Source organism: Cydia amplana, chromosome 14 (assembly GCF_948474715.1).
Source record: "Cydia amplana chromosome 14, ilCydAmpl1.1, whole genome shotgun sequence".
NCBI lineage: Eukaryota > Metazoa > Arthropoda > Insecta > Lepidoptera > Tortricidae > Cydia > Cydia amplana.
In genome coordinates, this window is record NC_086082.1 from 9,430,979 (window position 1) to 9,449,789 (window position 18,811).

General features: G+C 40.8%; 1 protein-coding gene across 10 annotated transcripts in view; it reads right to left on the minus strand.

Moving 5' to 3' along the window:
* The window catches only part of LOC134654117 (rap1 GTPase-activating protein 1), a 433,547-nt gene that overhangs the window by 11,353 nt on the left and 403,383 nt on the right, over positions 1–18,811 (minus strand). For all 10 annotated transcript variants that reach the window (XM_063509551.1, XM_063509550.1, XM_063509557.1 and 7 more), the window contains 5 exons: positions 7,716–7,860; positions 4,665–4,940; positions 3,968–4,149; positions 3,063–3,160; positions 1,383–1,739 (listed from right to left, as the gene is read on the minus strand). In XM_063509551.1, the coding sequence (XP_063365621.1) occupies positions 1,383–1,739; positions 3,063–3,160; positions 3,968–4,149; positions 4,665–4,940; positions 7,716–7,860 (1,058 nt within the window). The remainder of the gene's footprint in view (positions 1–1,382; positions 1,740–3,062; positions 3,161–3,967; positions 4,150–4,664; positions 4,941–7,715; positions 7,861–18,811) is intronic.

Below are 18,811 nucleotides of genomic sequence, written 5' to 3' on the forward strand. Positions count from 1 at the left end.
TACAATACAAACATTGGACATGTCAAATAAAAAATATACGATAGAAACTAAGAAAAAATGAATTTTCAAACAGTAGTAGGGTAGGTGCGTTAGTTTTCGACCAGCTTTAGTTTTCGTCCACTTGACGAAATTGAATATAAATCTACATTGCTGCACAAATTTGGACTTAATGCAATCCTTAATGTCGAGACAATATATCTATCTACATAAAAAATGTATTTGGCAAGTAGCAAATTAAATATCAAATATGTTATTTGCTAATCTGTCATGTGGACGAAAACTAGAGACTACCTAGAGCATGGACGGAAACTGCACAATGACCCTATATCGGTAATACTTATCACGTTATTTATGATTTATACTATTTATTTCATTGAATGGATTATGTTGATATAAAAATAAGGTGTTATAGAAAAATAATGTGTTATATAAATTATATAACAATAAGCAACACAAATTAGAAGTTAGGTATACCTAATGAATATTTAGAAAGTCTTCTTTAAATTTTACCCTAAATTAGATCTAGTACCATGAAGTGGTACCTATCACTTTCAGATTGACAATGTTTTTTAGTTTTTTGCTAAATTAGTGCACTATTTCATAATATTTACATGTAATAGTACTTACATATGAAAAGAAACGTGTTTTTTAAGTACGCTAGATGTTTCCGATCGGTTTTTACAGGAGAAAACGCTACAATTCGGCATTTTCTGCTCCTAACATTCCGCTTACACTGACGTTTGCTGAATGGCGTATGACGTATGGCAACTAGTTTTATATAACCTCCTTGACCGGCGGCCGCCGACTTTTGGCAGAGGGGAACGCCTGTTAATGGCGGTTCCTGTTGGTTTATTATTCCGAGTTACTATGCGTCGGCATCACATCAGAGGTGCTAATTTCACAGTATCGTTATTTTAAAGATAAGAAAAAATAACAATGCTTGCAGCTGCACCTTTGTAAATTATTACATTTACCACCGCAAGCTAATAATTTAAATAAAACAATATAATAAATAACCGCGTTTCATTTTTAACACCACACTAAGTATCAAAATAATATGAGCGCCGTATCGCTTCGGGGCGGTTTATCGTCCTACACTACCAAAACGTAATATCTAGAATATCAGTGACATTAAATTTGAACCTTAATACTATGACGATACCGGTTGTTTTTCAATATGAATGTTGTACTGGCACGTGCCAAGTCGGGAGCAAGCGCTTTTGCGATAATAGAGACAATGGCCTTTGTTTGAAAGATTACGGTTTGAAGCGAAAAGTTCACCTCAGAAGTGCCGTACTATAATAGGGTCCCGTTTTTACCCTTTGGGTACGGAACCCTAAAAAGTTGATTAACCCAATTAGTGTTGACGCAGATATACATACCTGACTTTCGATATGAACGCCTTCTTCACAGTATCAATAAACCTCGTGCTGGGCCCCTCCTGCCGCGGCGTGCCCTCCGGCTGCGGCGACACCGCCCCGGGCTCCATCCGCGCCCCCGTACCAAGGAACTCCACCGTTTTGTTCTTCAGTTCGTCGGCCAAGTTCTGCAGCAGCGACGCCCGTGTTCTCAGCTCGAGTTGGGCGAATTTCTCGGCTTTGTAGCACGCGTTCTCGGCGTTTATGAGCTTGGTGAGGAGGAACTCTTTGAACTCGCGCCCCTTGCGGAAGTAAGCCGGCTGGGGGAGAGTCGGCCCGAAAAATGGTACGTCTCCACGAGCGGTGACGGCCACCTTGTACCTGGAAGTAGAAAATGAAAGGTAACTTCCTAATTCTCATTATGGATTCCTGACTATCTTATAAAGTCAGATGAAATTTTAGTACACCTACTATGGCGAATTGACTTTTTTTATTAAGGCGATGATGGCACAATTTTTTGAGAAATTGAGGCAAACGTATTAACGAGCAACATTACGATTATTACGAACTATGGTACCTATCCATTTGTATCAATTATAAGTTGGTATCTTAGACTTAATCGCATTATTTTAGGATAAATTGTCAATACTGTGATAGAATTTTCTAATACTATTAGTGTCCTTTACGAGTATTTATTTGAAAACACAATGTTACAAATAACAGAAGACAACCATCCCTAATTTGACACAGAAACATACCAATTAAATTCGCAGTAGTCACGGCTTACATTTTTGCTATAACAACCTTTAGACGCTACCTTTTATGCGTACATTTTTCCATAAATATGAGAAACTTTTAAAACAACACTTGAGCTCCGGTAACGAGTTACCCTGCTACATCTGAAAAAGCTTTTCCGCATTTTCTCGTAAAATTGCGTCCCTATAAATCCGTCAGAAATATTACTAATAGCACACCTAGCAGTATAACTCTTAGTAAAAAGCTTTCTAATTACAACAGTAGATTCGTTTGCATATAAATTACCAGGGAAAATTTCCATTCCCTTTTCCGAGCCATTTTCACGACTACTTCATGCAAATAATGTCTGTGCGTTGTTGCGACGCAACGCAAACTTTATGTTAAACAAGTCAGTTCACTTCAGAAGCGACAAATGTAACGTAACAAGAGAAACTTCCACCAAGTGAAATGGAAAAGAAATTGGTCTTAACTCAGGGAATACTTAATGCGAAGCTATTAGAAAATAATAAAAGAGACTTGTTATTATAATGTTGGTAATTCAATTTCGTACAAACAAAAGTTGAAGGATGATTCCGAGAAGAAAAATGATGGACATATTTAACTTTTGCGAGGTACCTGCACGGAACAATATTTGAAGTATCGAGTAATGGAGGTAAAACTTTCCATCTCAAAGGTAGAAGTAATAATGTAAGTACCTACATATGTAAATGTATAAGCAATATTTATAAGCCTACATTTTTATGGCACTCCAAAACGTATCTCAAGTATCGAAAAGTTTACTCATAAAATACAAACAAGGGCGTACCCACTCCTTGTTACATTAAAATAAGGTTGATTTTTATTCAGCACCCGTTTTAAAAATACCTGTATATTATGTTTTGAACGAGATAAGTACTTTCTTAGCCCTTTTCCTAGCTCGTAGCTGTATTTTAGGGTGAGGAATGTTACCTGGTCTCCCCGCCGGTAGTCTCCACGGGCGTGACGACGATGAAGGCGTGCAGGAAATGGGACGCGATCATGTCTGGCGTGAACGGAGTTGCCTTTTCCTGGAATCATCATATCGTTATCGTTAGACAACATACACAGATAGCGACAATAATTACTTGTTGGTATTAGATTGGAGTGATAGCATGCTAGCTTACTAGACTTGCTGCTGTAATCCCGCAATATGAACATTAAAACGTTTGCGCAGGGCTCTCTGCAAGAGAAGCACAAAGCTGCGGTATACCTAGTAGACCAACGTGCCCTCGACATATCTACTCGAATACTAAGGAGCCTAACAATTTATAACGTAACACCTATATTATGAAATAAACAAATCTAATTCAAATTGCCGGTTTTCAGGATTTTGTAGTCAACAATGTACCCTTATAGTTTAGCCGTGTCCGTCTATCTACATGTGTTCTTCCGCGACTTAGCAGCTCAGTAGCTTAACGGCCATATTCGAACTTTAAGATACGACAAATACTAGAGATTGAAACGATATGGAATGATATGTCAGTGTCAAACAAGTGTCAAAAGTGACGTTTCTTCAAACAAACGCGTTTTCTTCAAACAAAAGTGACGTTTCTTCAAACAAACGCGTCACTTTTGACACTTGTTTGACACTGACATATCCATTCCATATCGTTTCAATCTCTAGTATTTGACGTATCTTAAAGTTCGAATATGGCCGTATACATATTTAGTTCAAACGCGATAATTTGGCCTGAATATAAAATAATTCAACATGGGGAATATGATCCCGCTGTCAATATACCCCTCTTACCTCTCCATCTCCATGCCGATAACTGACAGTATCAAGGGACTTCTACTGACGCTACCTTCACCAGGGCTTCATAAAAAAGGCTTACCTGAAAAACAATCGCCACAATATCGTTCCCGACGTGCCTTTTCCTCTGCAACTGCTGCGCGTCGCCAGCCGTGTGCGGAAGGAGGGGACCAACATGGAACATGATCTCGCGGTCGAAGAATCGCTCGTATACTGCCTCGGTGCCGGTGTGGCCGTTCATGATGTCCAGACCGCCGCGATAGCCTGGGGCAAGATATTTTTGGATAAGTACTTAAATCTCTCTATTTATAGCACAGTCCTAAAAGATAACCGATGACAAAAGATTTCCTAAAAAGATGAGATTGTTATATTTATTTGTAAAACCTATTAGAAAAATCCTTTCAATATAAAAAAGGATACTTAATCACAAAGAAATCAATTTTACATTGTCTGATTTTGCGCAAGCCTATGCAAACCAAAGCACCAACCTATGAAGGAAGGGTTTCCTTATCATAAAGTTGCAAATAATTGTATGTATTGTAAAAATGAAATAATTTTCATAAAAGATGAAGCAAGATAGGTAGGTAAATACTGCCCGCAAAGATAAGGCGACCATTAATAAAAAGTCACATCGTTCGTACTTTTAATCGCCCGTAATTATTCACCAACTAAAACTTTTATATTCCACTATTACAAGAACTGTGTAATTACCGTCCATTAGCGATCTCTGGGTACCTAGAAAAACGCTTAAACTTTTTTATCAGACATCTAAAAAGTACCTTTATGGTCTTTCAACTTGATTCTCTGCCCGAGCATTTCTAGAAACTCGTCGAAAGCGGGTGACGTCTCGTTGTTCCCGAAGAGTTCTTCCTCCGTCGTCTGTCCGTACTTCTGGTACAGTACTCCGAACTTGAAGGTGGCGACCAGCACGTGCTCGTCGTAGGTTGAGATCAGCGAAGACGCGTTGAGGCACATCACCGCCATGAAGTTGTCGACGTTCACTTGGTCGTTAAGCATCTTCGCCATTTTTAACGGCGATGGCATTGCGCCTGATCCTGAAAAACAAAAGCATTATTTACTTCCCTTTTAAAATTGCTTATGGATTTTCCGGTGGGGATTTTCCTTTGCCCTCGGCGGTACTTTACTTGATTCATCTTCCTTGAGAGACAATAAAACTTATAAACAAGTCCATATTTACAGGAAGCTGCTGACTTATTGGAAATGTTATATATAAGTAAATGAGTTATTTTTTCACTCGACTACTTTCTGCACCGCTGCACTCGCGCGATTCGTGGGAGCTAAACTAGCGATTCAGACTCGCTTCTGTATCCCAACTAACGAGTAACTACATAGATGGTATACCGCTACTAACTCGCGAGTTCACTGTAATACACGCCGTATGCAATGACTTTGGCGGAAACATTATTGGAGCAACATGCGACCCAATAAATCGCGACGCTTGTAAGTCAGATAAACCTGTGACTAGATCCAACTCAACGAAATGAATATACTCGTACACCACCAATGGTGTTATCCGACGCAGCGAAGACCGTTTTCGATTAATTGTGACGCCACCCCGAGTTGGTAATAATGGCGTTTCAATTTTGAGTTTGGTCCTTTAGGGCTAATTTACTATAGGCAAATGTCACCTTGACAATGAAAAGGAACAATGGATTAAGCGTTACTTTGCCTACTTATAGGCCACTAAAACGCGCTCTTAAACAACAAGCAGTTTTCGAAAAACGCGTAGTATTTACAGTAGTAATGTATGTAAATTATTATATGTATGTTAGATATGAGCGCCGATAGGCATTTAGCCGGCGGCGGCGCGCCGGTCAAAATTGGTCGGCGGCGGCGGCGAATCGGCGGCGTGGCCTTGAAACACCTTCGATTAATGAAAAAAGAATTCAAACCAAAATTTTACCGAAAAAACATGCTTTTTCTGTAAGAAAGTTATGAATTAAATGCATTTTTAATTTTCAAGGATAATTTATTGAGTAATGGTACGAAAAAAATAGATAATATCATATAAACTGTGGATAAGAGGTATCGCGCGGCATCAGAGGCGGTCTTAATCTTGTCGAGGCTCTGGCCGGAAGGTCTTAGCGATGCCCTTATCTTTTGTGCTAAGTTAAAAATTGCGGATTGACTGTATCAGGGAAACGTCTTATCGACAGTACAAAGAAAATCGAGCCCCGTCATTAACCAATATCGATTCAACAAAACCGATTTATGTCCAAAAGTGAGGCCCAACGTCGAGCTCCATGTAACACCGAAGACTTGATTTCGACGCCTCATAATGCGAGGCCAGAGGATGAGCTGCAGGTAAGCATACAGCTAAGAATCGAACGCCAAGTGTAAGCTTGGCTGACGGCCGAACGCCTGGAGCGTCGCGCTTCTGTGCGAGGCCAAGCTGCAAGAGAGCAGAGCGAGGGCGCAGGCCGATAAAGACTGAAGCCATAGTGTTAAAGATCTGGAGCTTTCCTGCGGGCGCATTCGTGCGACGCCAAAGGCCGAGCTGCAATGGAGCTAAATCGGATAAGGACCAATGCTCAAACGTTTTAAAACAGCTCGAAAGTTGAGCTCCAAACAGGGCCAAAAACTTGCAGGTTCAGATAGCGGCTCAATTCCATGCGAGCGATGCAAGGCCAAAGATTGAGCTGCGAGAGAGCAAAGCTTGAAATCTGAACAGTGGCCAAGTTTAATTGAGACCCGATTCCGACGCCCTTCCGTGCGAAGCCAACGGCCGGACATTTGGACGTGGAAACGCTTACTATCTTTAAATTAACCCCATTTTATACCTTTTAAAGACGTTTAACCATGCTTGCAATGGTTAAATTCGCGGTAAATGACGGATGGTTAGCTGGCAAAATTAGTTATGCATTGGATCGGTAATCCAAAGATGTGGATTCGAGTCTCACGTTAGCCAGAGTTGATCACAGTTAATTTTTTCATTGTGATTAACATATGTCTAGTGTATATATACAATCTATAAATTGTAATGTGGAACGTTGCACAATAAAAACGGAAGGAAATCAGTATGATTATTACAAGCATATTGATGTTAAGCCGTGTGGTGGCCGGCTTTAGAATAGCGCCAACCCTCACATAGGATAAGGGTGTCATACGAGGTACGAGGCGACTAAGTCCACAAACGAAGCAAGAAGGTATTTCGTTACAGGGGAGATGGTCGTCCTCTTAGCATTGGTTTGCAATCCATCTAGGAGAAGGATACTCCAAAATAAAACCCGGAATGGAGTTTCCGTAAGGCGCGAGTAGGGTTCAACCTGAAATAAGCGGCAGATTCCTGCAGCTGACCTGTCTCCACACGTATTGGCTCGACTTTCCTGTGGGATAAGACAGTGAAGCCGAGAGGGTAATGCAGGTGCTGGGCATCCCTGCGTTTCCTTAATTTCGTCCCAGGCGGTGTAATAGGATATTTCTCCGGTTTTACACCATAAATCGTCTACATTAGACGCTAAGGCCAATGTATTGATGTTAAAATTGATATTAAATAATTTCGTTTCCCCAAGACTAGTAGCGCGTTCTTACTAGATAAATAAGTTTGCATTTGCCTTCGATATTTTTGAATTATAAGGGCCTAAACCACCTTTTGAATGCCTATAAACTATTCGAAGTGGCGCCGTTAATGATCTAAACCCGATTAAAAATATATTATTTGATTCCGAAAGTAGTCGTAACTACCAAGGTCACGCCGATGCCACGCCGATAGCGTAGCGTCGGCGGCGGCGGCGCGAAAATTTTGTCGGCGGCGGCGGCGCGCCGGCGCGGCGCTCATATCTAATGTATGTACATATTTATAAACTTACTAGTGGTGGGTATGAGTCCGTGCATGGTCTCTGTGCGTAATCTGAGGAGTATCCTGGTGTGGTCGTGTCCCGCCATATGTTCGTTCTTGAGGGACATCACGACAGGCCCCAAATTCTCGTCCGTTCCGACCAAATTTATGTGCTCCTGTAACAAAAATACATGGAAACATTATTCATCTGCCTTTTAGTATACTAGAGTAGTAGCGTCTAATAAAGAAATTGCAATAATAGATATTGTCGAGTAATTGGGACGGGTACCGTAGTGACGAAGTGGCCTCCCATCATGGCGTCAACGGCGATAGCTGAAGCCTCCGCCATCGCCAGTGAAAATTAGTCACTTTTTCTTTGAGTATTATGAGATCTATTTAAGTTTCTAATTAAGAAATTAAAAAAAAAACAATTGTGTAAGATTTGGCAAGACATTTTAGTACCTATACGTCACACCCACAACTGAAACTGAAACTATCTAAGTAAGTGTCTAAGAGTTGAACGTAAATCAAAACATCTCGAGAAACTGAACGAACAAATTTGACGAAGCAATTATAAAATGTCGCCACACTCGACGACAGCTTCGATTCGCCTGTCCATGAAAAAAAAAACGTCAACAGAAAAATGTTCATACCTACTGCAAGAAAAGGACTGATAAGTCAAAATTATTACATACGTATACATATGTATTTGGTACACGTACGTATCTTTAATGGAATGTATTAAGTAAAACGCAAGCTGGGCACTAACTGACTTTATTATATAACTACCCGACATATTACAATTGTTGGCATACCCTACACATCCCACCACCAAATCAAGACATAGTCCTTTAAGAATCACTAATTTAATTAACCTCTAATAATTTTTTATATAAATAACAATATTTACCCTATATACCCCTCCCATCACTGGAAGACAAATCGAATGAAAAAAAGTAGGTACATGATAATATTCATACACTTCGATTGATATACCTAGGAAAAGCCTTAAATTTCCGTGAACGTCCGTTAAATGTTGTAATTAATTACCTTATTGTACCTAACTCAAGTATTGTGTTTTAAACGTCGAACCCAGAAAATAAGGCTTGTGCTAAATATCTTAACAAAAAGAAACTTATTTGTTATAGAATTATACTGAAGACTAATGTAATGCATTTTTTTATCCTTAACTTAATTAAACCTTAAGTTCGATCAGGCTCCATTATAGTAAGCTTTTTATTAGCCCTACGTTGGGCCCGAATGCTTCGAGCGGAAGTGGCTGTGAGCCCTGCGTGGTGCTCGTCATTGTCTTCACCCGGCAACCTGTCAGTGTCTACCGCGTCCCCGTACTCGTAGTCAGACTCGGCATCTGACTCTTCGGCTGACTTGGTGAAATCAGCTGCGCTTTCCCTATTAGTCTCCTCACCAACCCCTGCAGACTCGCCAGCCACCTCCGTCACCGATCCCCCACCGGCGCCATCCGTCTCGCCAGAGTTGGCGTCCGCCGGCAACATACTCGCGCGCGACAAGGAGAACCTAGAAGTATTACTATTATCCCTTAACGGAATAATTTGGTCTTGGTGCCGCCGCCAAATCGCACCGTTTCCGACGTCCACTTTATACGATACTGGACCCGTGGTCGCCGTAATCTGGCCCTCAGACCATTTTTCGCCCCTTTTAGAATAATCACGCGCCAGCACAGGTTGCCCCACGTGAAACCGCCGGTACTGGCCGCCGGCCGCCGCGACCTGCTTGCTCTGCGCAGCGTGCGCCGCGGCCGCGGGGTCGGGGCGTAGCGCGTCGAGGCGCCCGCGCAACCGCCGCCCGAGTAGTGCCACGGCTGGTGCCACACCCGTGGTGGCATGCTCGCTGTTCCTATATTGGAACAAAAATCTACTTAAAGCCTCTATAATGTCTACCCCCTCTATAACTGCCCGTTTTACTGCTTTTTTTACTGTTTTTACCGCATTTTCTGCTTCCCCATTACCCTGCGGTCTGTATGGCGCCGATGTGGTGTGTCTTATCGAATTTCTGTTACAATACGTATTAAATTCCTCCGAAGAAAATGGCGGGCCATTGTCCGTGACTAATTGAGAGGGCAAGCCAAATCTGGCAAATACCGAACGGAAAGCTTTTATTGTCGCCCCCGCTGTCGTTCCTGACATAGGCAAAACTTCTACCCACTTAGAATGAGCGTCAATAACAATAAGGAAACGTCTATTCGCACAATCAAAAAAATCGGCGTGCAATCGCCTCCACGGGTATAAAGGAAACTCCCACGGGTGGAGCGGGGCGTGCGCGGGCGCGTCCCGGACCGCGCGGCACGCGGTACACGCGCGCGCTGTCGCCTCGATTTCTGCATCCATGTTCGGCCAATAAATATAATTACGAGCTAAGTTTTTCATTTTGTTAATGCCTAAATGACCTGCGTGGATTTCCTTTAATATCTCACTCCTTAATATAGTTGGAATCACGATTCTATATTTAAATAAAATACACCCTAAGTCCGCGTACAATTCGTCCTTACGAATAAAAAAAGGTTTTTCTTCCTCTCGATTAGGGGATAATGGCCAACCGAACATTATGTATCCTAGAATCTTACATAACAGAGGATCTTTTTTTGTTTCATTAGCCACATCCTTAAAATTAATTGGCATTGTTTCCAACATATTAAAACACGACGTCTCTGAGGCGGGGCGACGCTCGTGTGACAATGGAAGCCTAGATAGACTGTCCGCCGGGCCGTTATCCGCGGACCTAACAAATTCAACCTTATAATCATAGCCCGCCAGCCGCGCAGCCCAGCGCTGTAACCGGCTGGCAGCCGTCTGTGGAATACCTTTCTTTTCACCAAAAATATACATGAGCGGTTTGTGATCCGTGCGGAGCAAGAACTGCCTCCCAAACAAATATTGGTGATGCTTAGTCACCCCATAAAATATGGCCAAGGCCTCTTTATCGAGTTGGCTGTAGTTCTTCTCCGCGTCGTTGAGCGTGCGCGAGGCACAGCTGACGGGCCGCTCGCTGCCGTCCGCGTACCGGTGCGCCAAAATCGCGCCAACGCCATACGAACTGCTGTCCACAGATAGCACGAGCTCCCGCCCCTCCTCATAGTGCGCCAAAACGCGATCACTAACCAACATCTTTTTTGCCTTGTTGAAAGCCTGTTCGCAATCACTGTTCCATGACCAGTTGACATTTTTTTTTAAAAGCGCATGCAGTGGATGTAATAAGGTACTAAGATTCGGAATAAATTTCCCGTAATAATTTAAGAGACCTAAAAAACTTTTTAACTGCGTGACGTCAGTAGGCGTCGGTAAACTAGTGATTGCCTCAAGCTTAGTCGGGTCCGGGTGTAAACCGGTTTTATCAATGATAAATCCTAGGTAATGTACTTTTTCTTGAAGGAATTGACATTTTTCCATTTTGACAGTTAACCCCATTTCCTTAAGCCTCTCAAGTACCATCCTGAGATTGCGGAGGTGTGTATGGCGGTCCGGTCCCGTGACGCAAATATCGTCCAGAAACACCACTGTGCCCGGTACCCCCCGCAAAGTCTCCTCCATTAATTTTTGAAATTTTTCCGGCACACATGAGAGGCCATAGGGTGTGCGGCGGTAAGAAAATGTACCTATATGCGTGGTGATTGTGGTGAAACGTTGCGAACTTTCAGTTAACATCACTTGCTCGTATGCATGTCTAAGGTCGATTTTTGTGAATTCTTGCCCGTTACTTAAGTTGGCAAATAACTCCTCTATACGCGGTAGAGGGTAATAGTCCCGCTTTAGCTTAGGATTAATTGTTATTTTATAATCACCGCACAACCTAAGTTCCCCGTTTGTTTTGATCACCGGCACAATGGGAGTTCCAAAATCAGAATGACTCACCCTGTATATAGTACCGTCGCGCTCCAGGCGCGCCAGCTCGCGCTCGACGCCCGCGCGCAGCGCCAGCGGCACCGGCCGCGCCCGCATGTACACACCCTCGCAATCCGTTAGCTCTAAGTTGAGAGTTTTTTTACATGTTCCTAACTTGTCAGTAAACACTTCTGGGTAATCTTTGCACAATTGCTTCACGAATTGATCCTCCACTATCTGGTTAATTTTTATCTCTTTAATACCGAACGCTCTAAGCCAGTCTCGACCTAGCAGTGGCCTGCCACCGTTTCTAATAACATATAGATATTGGTTATACACTCTCATACCTTCAAAATACACTTCGACAGAGAGGTATCCAAGAGGTTCAATTCGTGAGCCATGATAACTACGAAATCTGGAATAATCAGTTAACAATTCTTTATTTTTAAAAAAACGTTGATAAAATTGTTCATTAATTGCTGATATTCTACTGCCGGTATCGATTTCCATTTCTACATTTAACCCATCAACTTCCATGTCAACAAAATAAGGGTCGTTACCTCGGGATTGCATCTGAATATGGTAAAACTCGTCCTCGGAATTATCACTTAAGTAATGCTGCCGCTTGTCACTATTACGCCGTTCACTTTTTGGACACATCACTTTTAAATGTCCGCGTTGGTTACACTGATCGCAATTATAATTAGCAAAACGACACTTATTTGCGCGATGCCGTTTACCGCATCTCCAGCAAGCCGTATCCTCGCCCGTCGAGTTATATGCGGCGCCGCCGCCGCCGCCGCCGCCGGATGCCCTTGCGCCGACGCCGCCGCCGCGCTCCGCACCCTCGGTCGGGCGTCGCGGCCTGGCTCCGCCGTGTCGCGCGTGCAGGGCGTGCAGGCCCTCGCCCGTCGCGCCGACGCCGCCGCCGTTCGCACCCGCCGCCGTCGAGCCCCCGCCGGTCCCGCTTAGGACCGCATGTTTCTCCGCGGCCTCCAGTGCCAGAGCTAGTTCCACTGCTTTGCTGTACTTAATATTTTTCTCTGCAAAAATCCGTGATCTCATGGCCTCACTTGCCAAACCAGAGACGAACTGATCTCGCAACTCCTCCTCTAACCTTCCTGTAAAATTACAATTGACTGCGAGATGTTTCAGACTTTGTAGGAAATCCGTCAGCGTTTCACCAGGTTGTTGCCTCCGTTGTCGGTAAATATGCCGCTCAGCGATTTCTGAGCGCTGCGGCTCGAGGTGATCGGAAACCAACTTGACGAGTTCATCAAATGTTTTTGTCTCTGGGTGGCTAGGAGCACAAAGGTCGCACATTAACGAGTAAGTCGCGTCACCAACCACGGTAATTAACGTAGGCACTTTTAAAGTGTCTTTAATTTCGTTTAGTAAAATAAACTGTTTGACACGTCGTACGTAAGCCGGCCATTGCTTAGAGCTTAGATCGAACGCTTCGATTTTACCGATTGGCATTTTACAATCCACAAAAACTTATTATGCGCGGCACACCACACTCCTATATAATCACTTAGATAATCGAAAACGCGTATATACTCGCTAATTAATTAAAAATCCCGACTGCGCCAATGGAATGTATTAAGTAAAACGCAAGCTGGGCACTAACTGACTTTATTATATAACTACCCGACATATTACAATTGTTGGCATACCCTACATTTATGATCTCATATTGCGGTTACGTGGCTTCAATTTCACCTGACTTGTGTTAAAGTGCTACAAATAATTTACTGTTTGTATTAAACAAATCAATGATCTTCGGCACCGTACTTAAACAATGCACACCACGCCTTACCAACAAGCATAAATATCTTAATGCAAGTATATTGTTGTCTACTATTCACCTTATCGTTATTTAGATCAAATTATTACACTAGCCTAATAACTAATACAACAACCAACTCTAATTTGGGTAATGACTTTATACTATAATAACATATACAAACCCGACCAGTCAATTGTCATAACATTACGCTTATATTAGGTAAGGTAGGTATGCAAACAGAAAATATCGGCCTAATTAGGAATGTAAATAACAAAAGCTAATATTTACTGGCAAACGACCGTAAAATGTCCATCAGACACGCCTCAATGTCTATAAAGCGGGATATGATAGACCATATTTATAGCGGCAAAAATGTCTGGACGCCATTCGATTCACTAATGGACTTATTCGCTTTCATAGACTACGTTACAAGAGACTTCGCATTATGAAGCATTTTGTAGGACTTGCGGGCACTACTCATATTATATCTACTCGACGAGCAGCAAACTTCAGTTACATCCTATACGATTTTATACTACAGGTACAACTCAATACTCCAACAACTCATCTTCACACCTGTTTGTTGATATTTCTGATTGATTCATCTAGGGCAAGTGACCTGTGTTAACTTTATAGGTCAGTCCCATGACGACGACTATTCTAACAAGTGAAGGTCGATTTAACAATTAGGTATGTAGGTGAAATGACATACTCGTAAAGCTGGCCTAGTAAGGTTTCGTTCCATCAAAAATCAGATCGTGATGGCTCTGGTACTTAACACTTAAGGTGATTAAAGCGATGTTCGTTACGGTATGACTCAGACCATTTTATAGACAATGAGATCATTCACTGGTTAGAGCTAGACTTGGTAATGACGTCAACTTGAAATGGCCTATTATTGGAGCATTATGGAATCAAATGGATATTGAAAATGTGGAGTGCCACTAATACCTTAATATTTCATTTATTTATTTACATGTCACAAATGTCAGAATAGCATAATAGGTAGTTACCTCGTTCTATCTATCTAGCTATTTAATGCCAATATTATTCCATACCAACATTAGAATTTAGTATACATAAAGAATAACTTTTCCCGTTAAAGTAAACTCTAATACATATCAAATAAAAGTTCAACGACAACAAATAACTGTGCTTGCTGTGCTCTGATAACTTAAATCATAAAGGTTTATTGTAATAACGGGTAACGCCAATCAGGAACGCGTAACAGCTCGTTACGACATAAAGTAACTAACTAGCGTGGTTGTTTACTAAACAGATATATTATGCATTAGTGATTTAGTGGTGATGTGATGTGATTTAGTAGTAACTGACGACCAAACATCGTAAATATTGCAGCACTTTCATTACAGCGTAACTAGTCTAAATTAAGAAAATTATTATGGCTGATTTCAGGAAACCATGACGTTTAAGAGATTTTTATTTTAATACGAAACATAATGCCACCGTAACAAGGAAATTTGCATACGCCTCAGTACAGCACTTTCGTTGCAAGAAGGCTTTTATACAACAATACTGTTTTTATATTGTCTACGGTTAAGGGTTGGTAACGTTGGAATGTATTTTAAATTCATTAATTTAATCCGTCTAAATAGTTTTATTCATTAATTCTATTTTGGTTAAAAACAGGTTTTAAAAATCCTGGTCACGGCACCGAATTGTGTCCAAGTCGAATTTCATTTACTCAAGTCTTTAGATTCCGCAATCCGAAGCCAAAGCAAAGCTAGATCCTTAAGAAGCGTACGTGATCGGCATATACAATGTGTCGCAATCCCTAATAATTGCAGTCCACTTCCTCTAGTAGTTGAGTGTGCTGCCAGGAAACCATTATTGCACTTAGGAAATGCCTATTGTCAGTGGTGTTGTGATGCGCAAAAATACTCCATCACGCATGGGAATCTGTTAACTTTCATGGGACAACATCTTCATACTAGTTGACAGCTGTCAAAAGAAGATAAGTAATGAGCCCCATACTCCCATGGCGGCGTCATATTCATGCACAGTACAAATTTCCGACCTACTGAATCTTATCCCTGTCTCGAGATAAAAAGTATGTATCCTAAATACAATACCATTTACTAACTGCAATGAACTAGGTATTATAAATGTGAATGTAGAGCAAATTTTAAAACTACCAGGTAATAATAAGATAAGTACCTAAATTGTTCTACTTATTTAGAGCATTTCAGTTCATTACGTCGGATGACGACACAGAAATTGCCTCCCATTACCACTTCAGTCTATTTACCCATTTTAGAATTTTCCCTTGCTCGTCTTTTTTCATATTTACCACAAAACGGCAAATTGAAAGCTAAAGATGGTAATTGAAGGGACGAGGGGTTAATGCCCCTTTTCGAACTCGCTTACTGATGGATGACGTCATCTGTGATAGAATCTGAGCGATTGAGTGATTTTTTGCAAGTTGGTTGAGTGAAAATTTCTCTATTCATCGCTTCGGCTGCAGAGATTGTATTTACGGAACATCTATCTTCATGATGATAAATGGTTCCATTGCTTAGAAATATGTGTCATCCGATAAATGAGATGATGGTGGCAACATTCACCCAGTTAGTAACTGATACTTCCTGTTTTATGGCACATTACATGTCAAAAGCGCAAATGTGTGTACATTTGTTTTGATTATCAATTTTTTATGCGTCGACGTTAAGATTTGTAAAGTGGAGGTCAATACAAGTCGCAAATACTGTAAACATTAACAAAGATGACAGATTTCGTTAGCCTTTGACATCTAACCTAACATTATAATTAACTTAAATTGTAACTAAAACATTGATATAAATAAGATAATTAAGTTACTTAGGTGTTTTAGTTCACTTTCGTTGTTTATAACAACGATCCCGTAGAACGACAAATGGTGTATAAAAATTACGACAGGTACTCGTAACGACTGCATTAAGATTATAACGGTGATAATTAAAACCCATAATTTTGTAGATTAGTGGCACAGTTGTGGCCCGAAACAACTTGGGTCATTCGACCCGACCAAACTCTTCAAATAATCGTTATTACTTACGAGTATGGGTCCGGGCATGGGATAATCCATATCAGTAATTAATGTTATGTTATTGTTTACAGACTATCAAATTATGCTTAAGTGATCCTTGGGGCAGTAAACGTGATCATTTACGATAAACTTACGCCCAATATTTACGTTTATATGACACACAACAAAACAATGTATGTTTATTTAGGGATCTCGACGATATTAAATTTTCACATTTTTGAATTACTCCATTAAAGAGACATGCAGAAAAAAAGCTCCATTGTCTACACCAATGTGTTTTTACATTCTCCTGAAGAGAAATCTCCATACAGGCCATAAAATCTTCGTTCGATTTATTTGTTCGAGACCTCGACTTAGTCGGTACGGGCGGCGGCACCTAAAGGGGCAATCATTTCTGAGGGCCCATCATTTCTCTGCAACGAATTGTCCTCGAAGCTCTCGAACCAATTTCGCGTTATGAAAGAAGGCATTTGCTTATTGCTCCCATTTCTCTTTTGTCAGTTGCGGCTGCGTCAGAGATTTAATCTGCGCGAATTGAAAAATGAATGTATTTGGTGCAGTGATTGATGTTATTATAATGTCACTTTTGAAATTAATTGTGAGATGACGTTGCTTGAAGTGAAATTAATCTTAACTTATTTCGTAAGACGCTGTCAATGACCCTTGAGCTCCAAGTCTTTGTTCTTTTAAATTTCGCTCTATAACCACGTTTCGCTGGATTGTGTTGTAATATTTTCACAACAAAATGCAAACTAATGGTAATCAGATACTGTAGAGCGCTGTAATGAAAACCCCTTTTCAAGGTAACAAATTGACAACGTCCGAAATCCCTTACGTGCCAACCCTAATGTATTTGCACGTCAACCCCCCAGCTATCTCGGCTTAGTGATCAGCTGCATTCATCTAGCCTAACTCTTGTCACCGCAATGACCCATCGACCTCCAGGGTTGGCACAAAACGGTCGTAATATTTTATGTAAATAGATACGCGTACATTTTCGGTGATGACATTAACCTCTTTGGATCTTATCTTTGTGCTCATAAGACTGATATTTATGGTGTTTTGATGCAAGGTACTCTCATATATTTCGAGTTATTGCAGAGTATCAATCTTTACAATTTAAGGTGAGTTACGAATAGGTACGCTATAATTTGGTCTACTATTGGTTATGTCTTCAAAATATATTTATCTACACAACATAACTTTACAGCACGAAAATGTAACGAATTATATAAGTAGTTCCTTATGGTTGTATGACTGTTCATATACATAATATGCCAATGTATATGTATATGGTGTAATTATGAATCAACAATGCATGGGCATAATCTTTACTTACGTATGCCCAATTTAAAGTTCAAAGACTGAATAACGTTCAATTTAGAGGAAGCCTTAGGGTTGTAAAAAAACGGTTTTTTTTCTGACTTGAAAAAAAAAACATGAAAAACAAAACCGGCCAAGTGCGAGTCGGACTCGCGCACGGAGGGTTCCGCACCATCAACAAAAAATAGAGCAAAACAAGCAAAAAAACGGTCACCCATCCAAGTACTGACCCCGCCCGACGTTGCTTAACTTCGGTCAAAAATCACGTTTGTTGTATGGGAGCCCCACTTAAATCTTTATTTTATTCTGTTCTTAGTATTTGTTGTTATAGCGGCAACAGAAATACATCATCTGTGAAAATTTCAACTGTCTAGCTATCACGGTTCATGAGATACAGCCTGGTGACAGACGGACGGACGGACGGACGGACGGACGGACAGCGGAGTCTTAGTAATAGGGTCCCGTTTTTACCCTTTGGGTACGAAACCCTAAAAACCGTGAAAAAAAAAACCGTTTTTTTCTGGAGTACGTTTTTTTTCAAAAGTATGAAAACTCAAAAATTGCAAGGCAGTTAATACCTACTTTTATACGGTTGTTTAACTTGTTTTAGACTATGTTAACCATTAAACCAATTTAATTTAACAACTTTGATTAATAACAACATAAATGAAATCTGTAGTGGTAGTTATCGCAATTTACTGTTGGCAACACCAACGCCTCTCGTCGCCGCATCGGGGAATTCAGGGATTCCGGATAATGTACTGATATACTTACTTTAACGTACTTAGTTTTAAGTTACTTATATAAATAAATCACGAAAAACCGTTATTGTGGCATATTTCTGTTCATCTGAAAAAAAAAACCTAATTTAGAAAAAAAACCATGGTTGGCACCATGGTTTTTTGTCATGTTTTTTTTTTCATAAATTTGAGAAAAAAAACATTTGTTTTTTTTTTCTATTTGCAACCCTAATCAGCCTGTTTATGATATTGTGCAAAGTGTGATATATATTTTAAAGATCCTTAAAAAATCCAAAATACCTATGCATATACTCGATAAAGCGTATATATAGCACACACGCCAGGTTTCGAATTACTCGATATATTTTACAC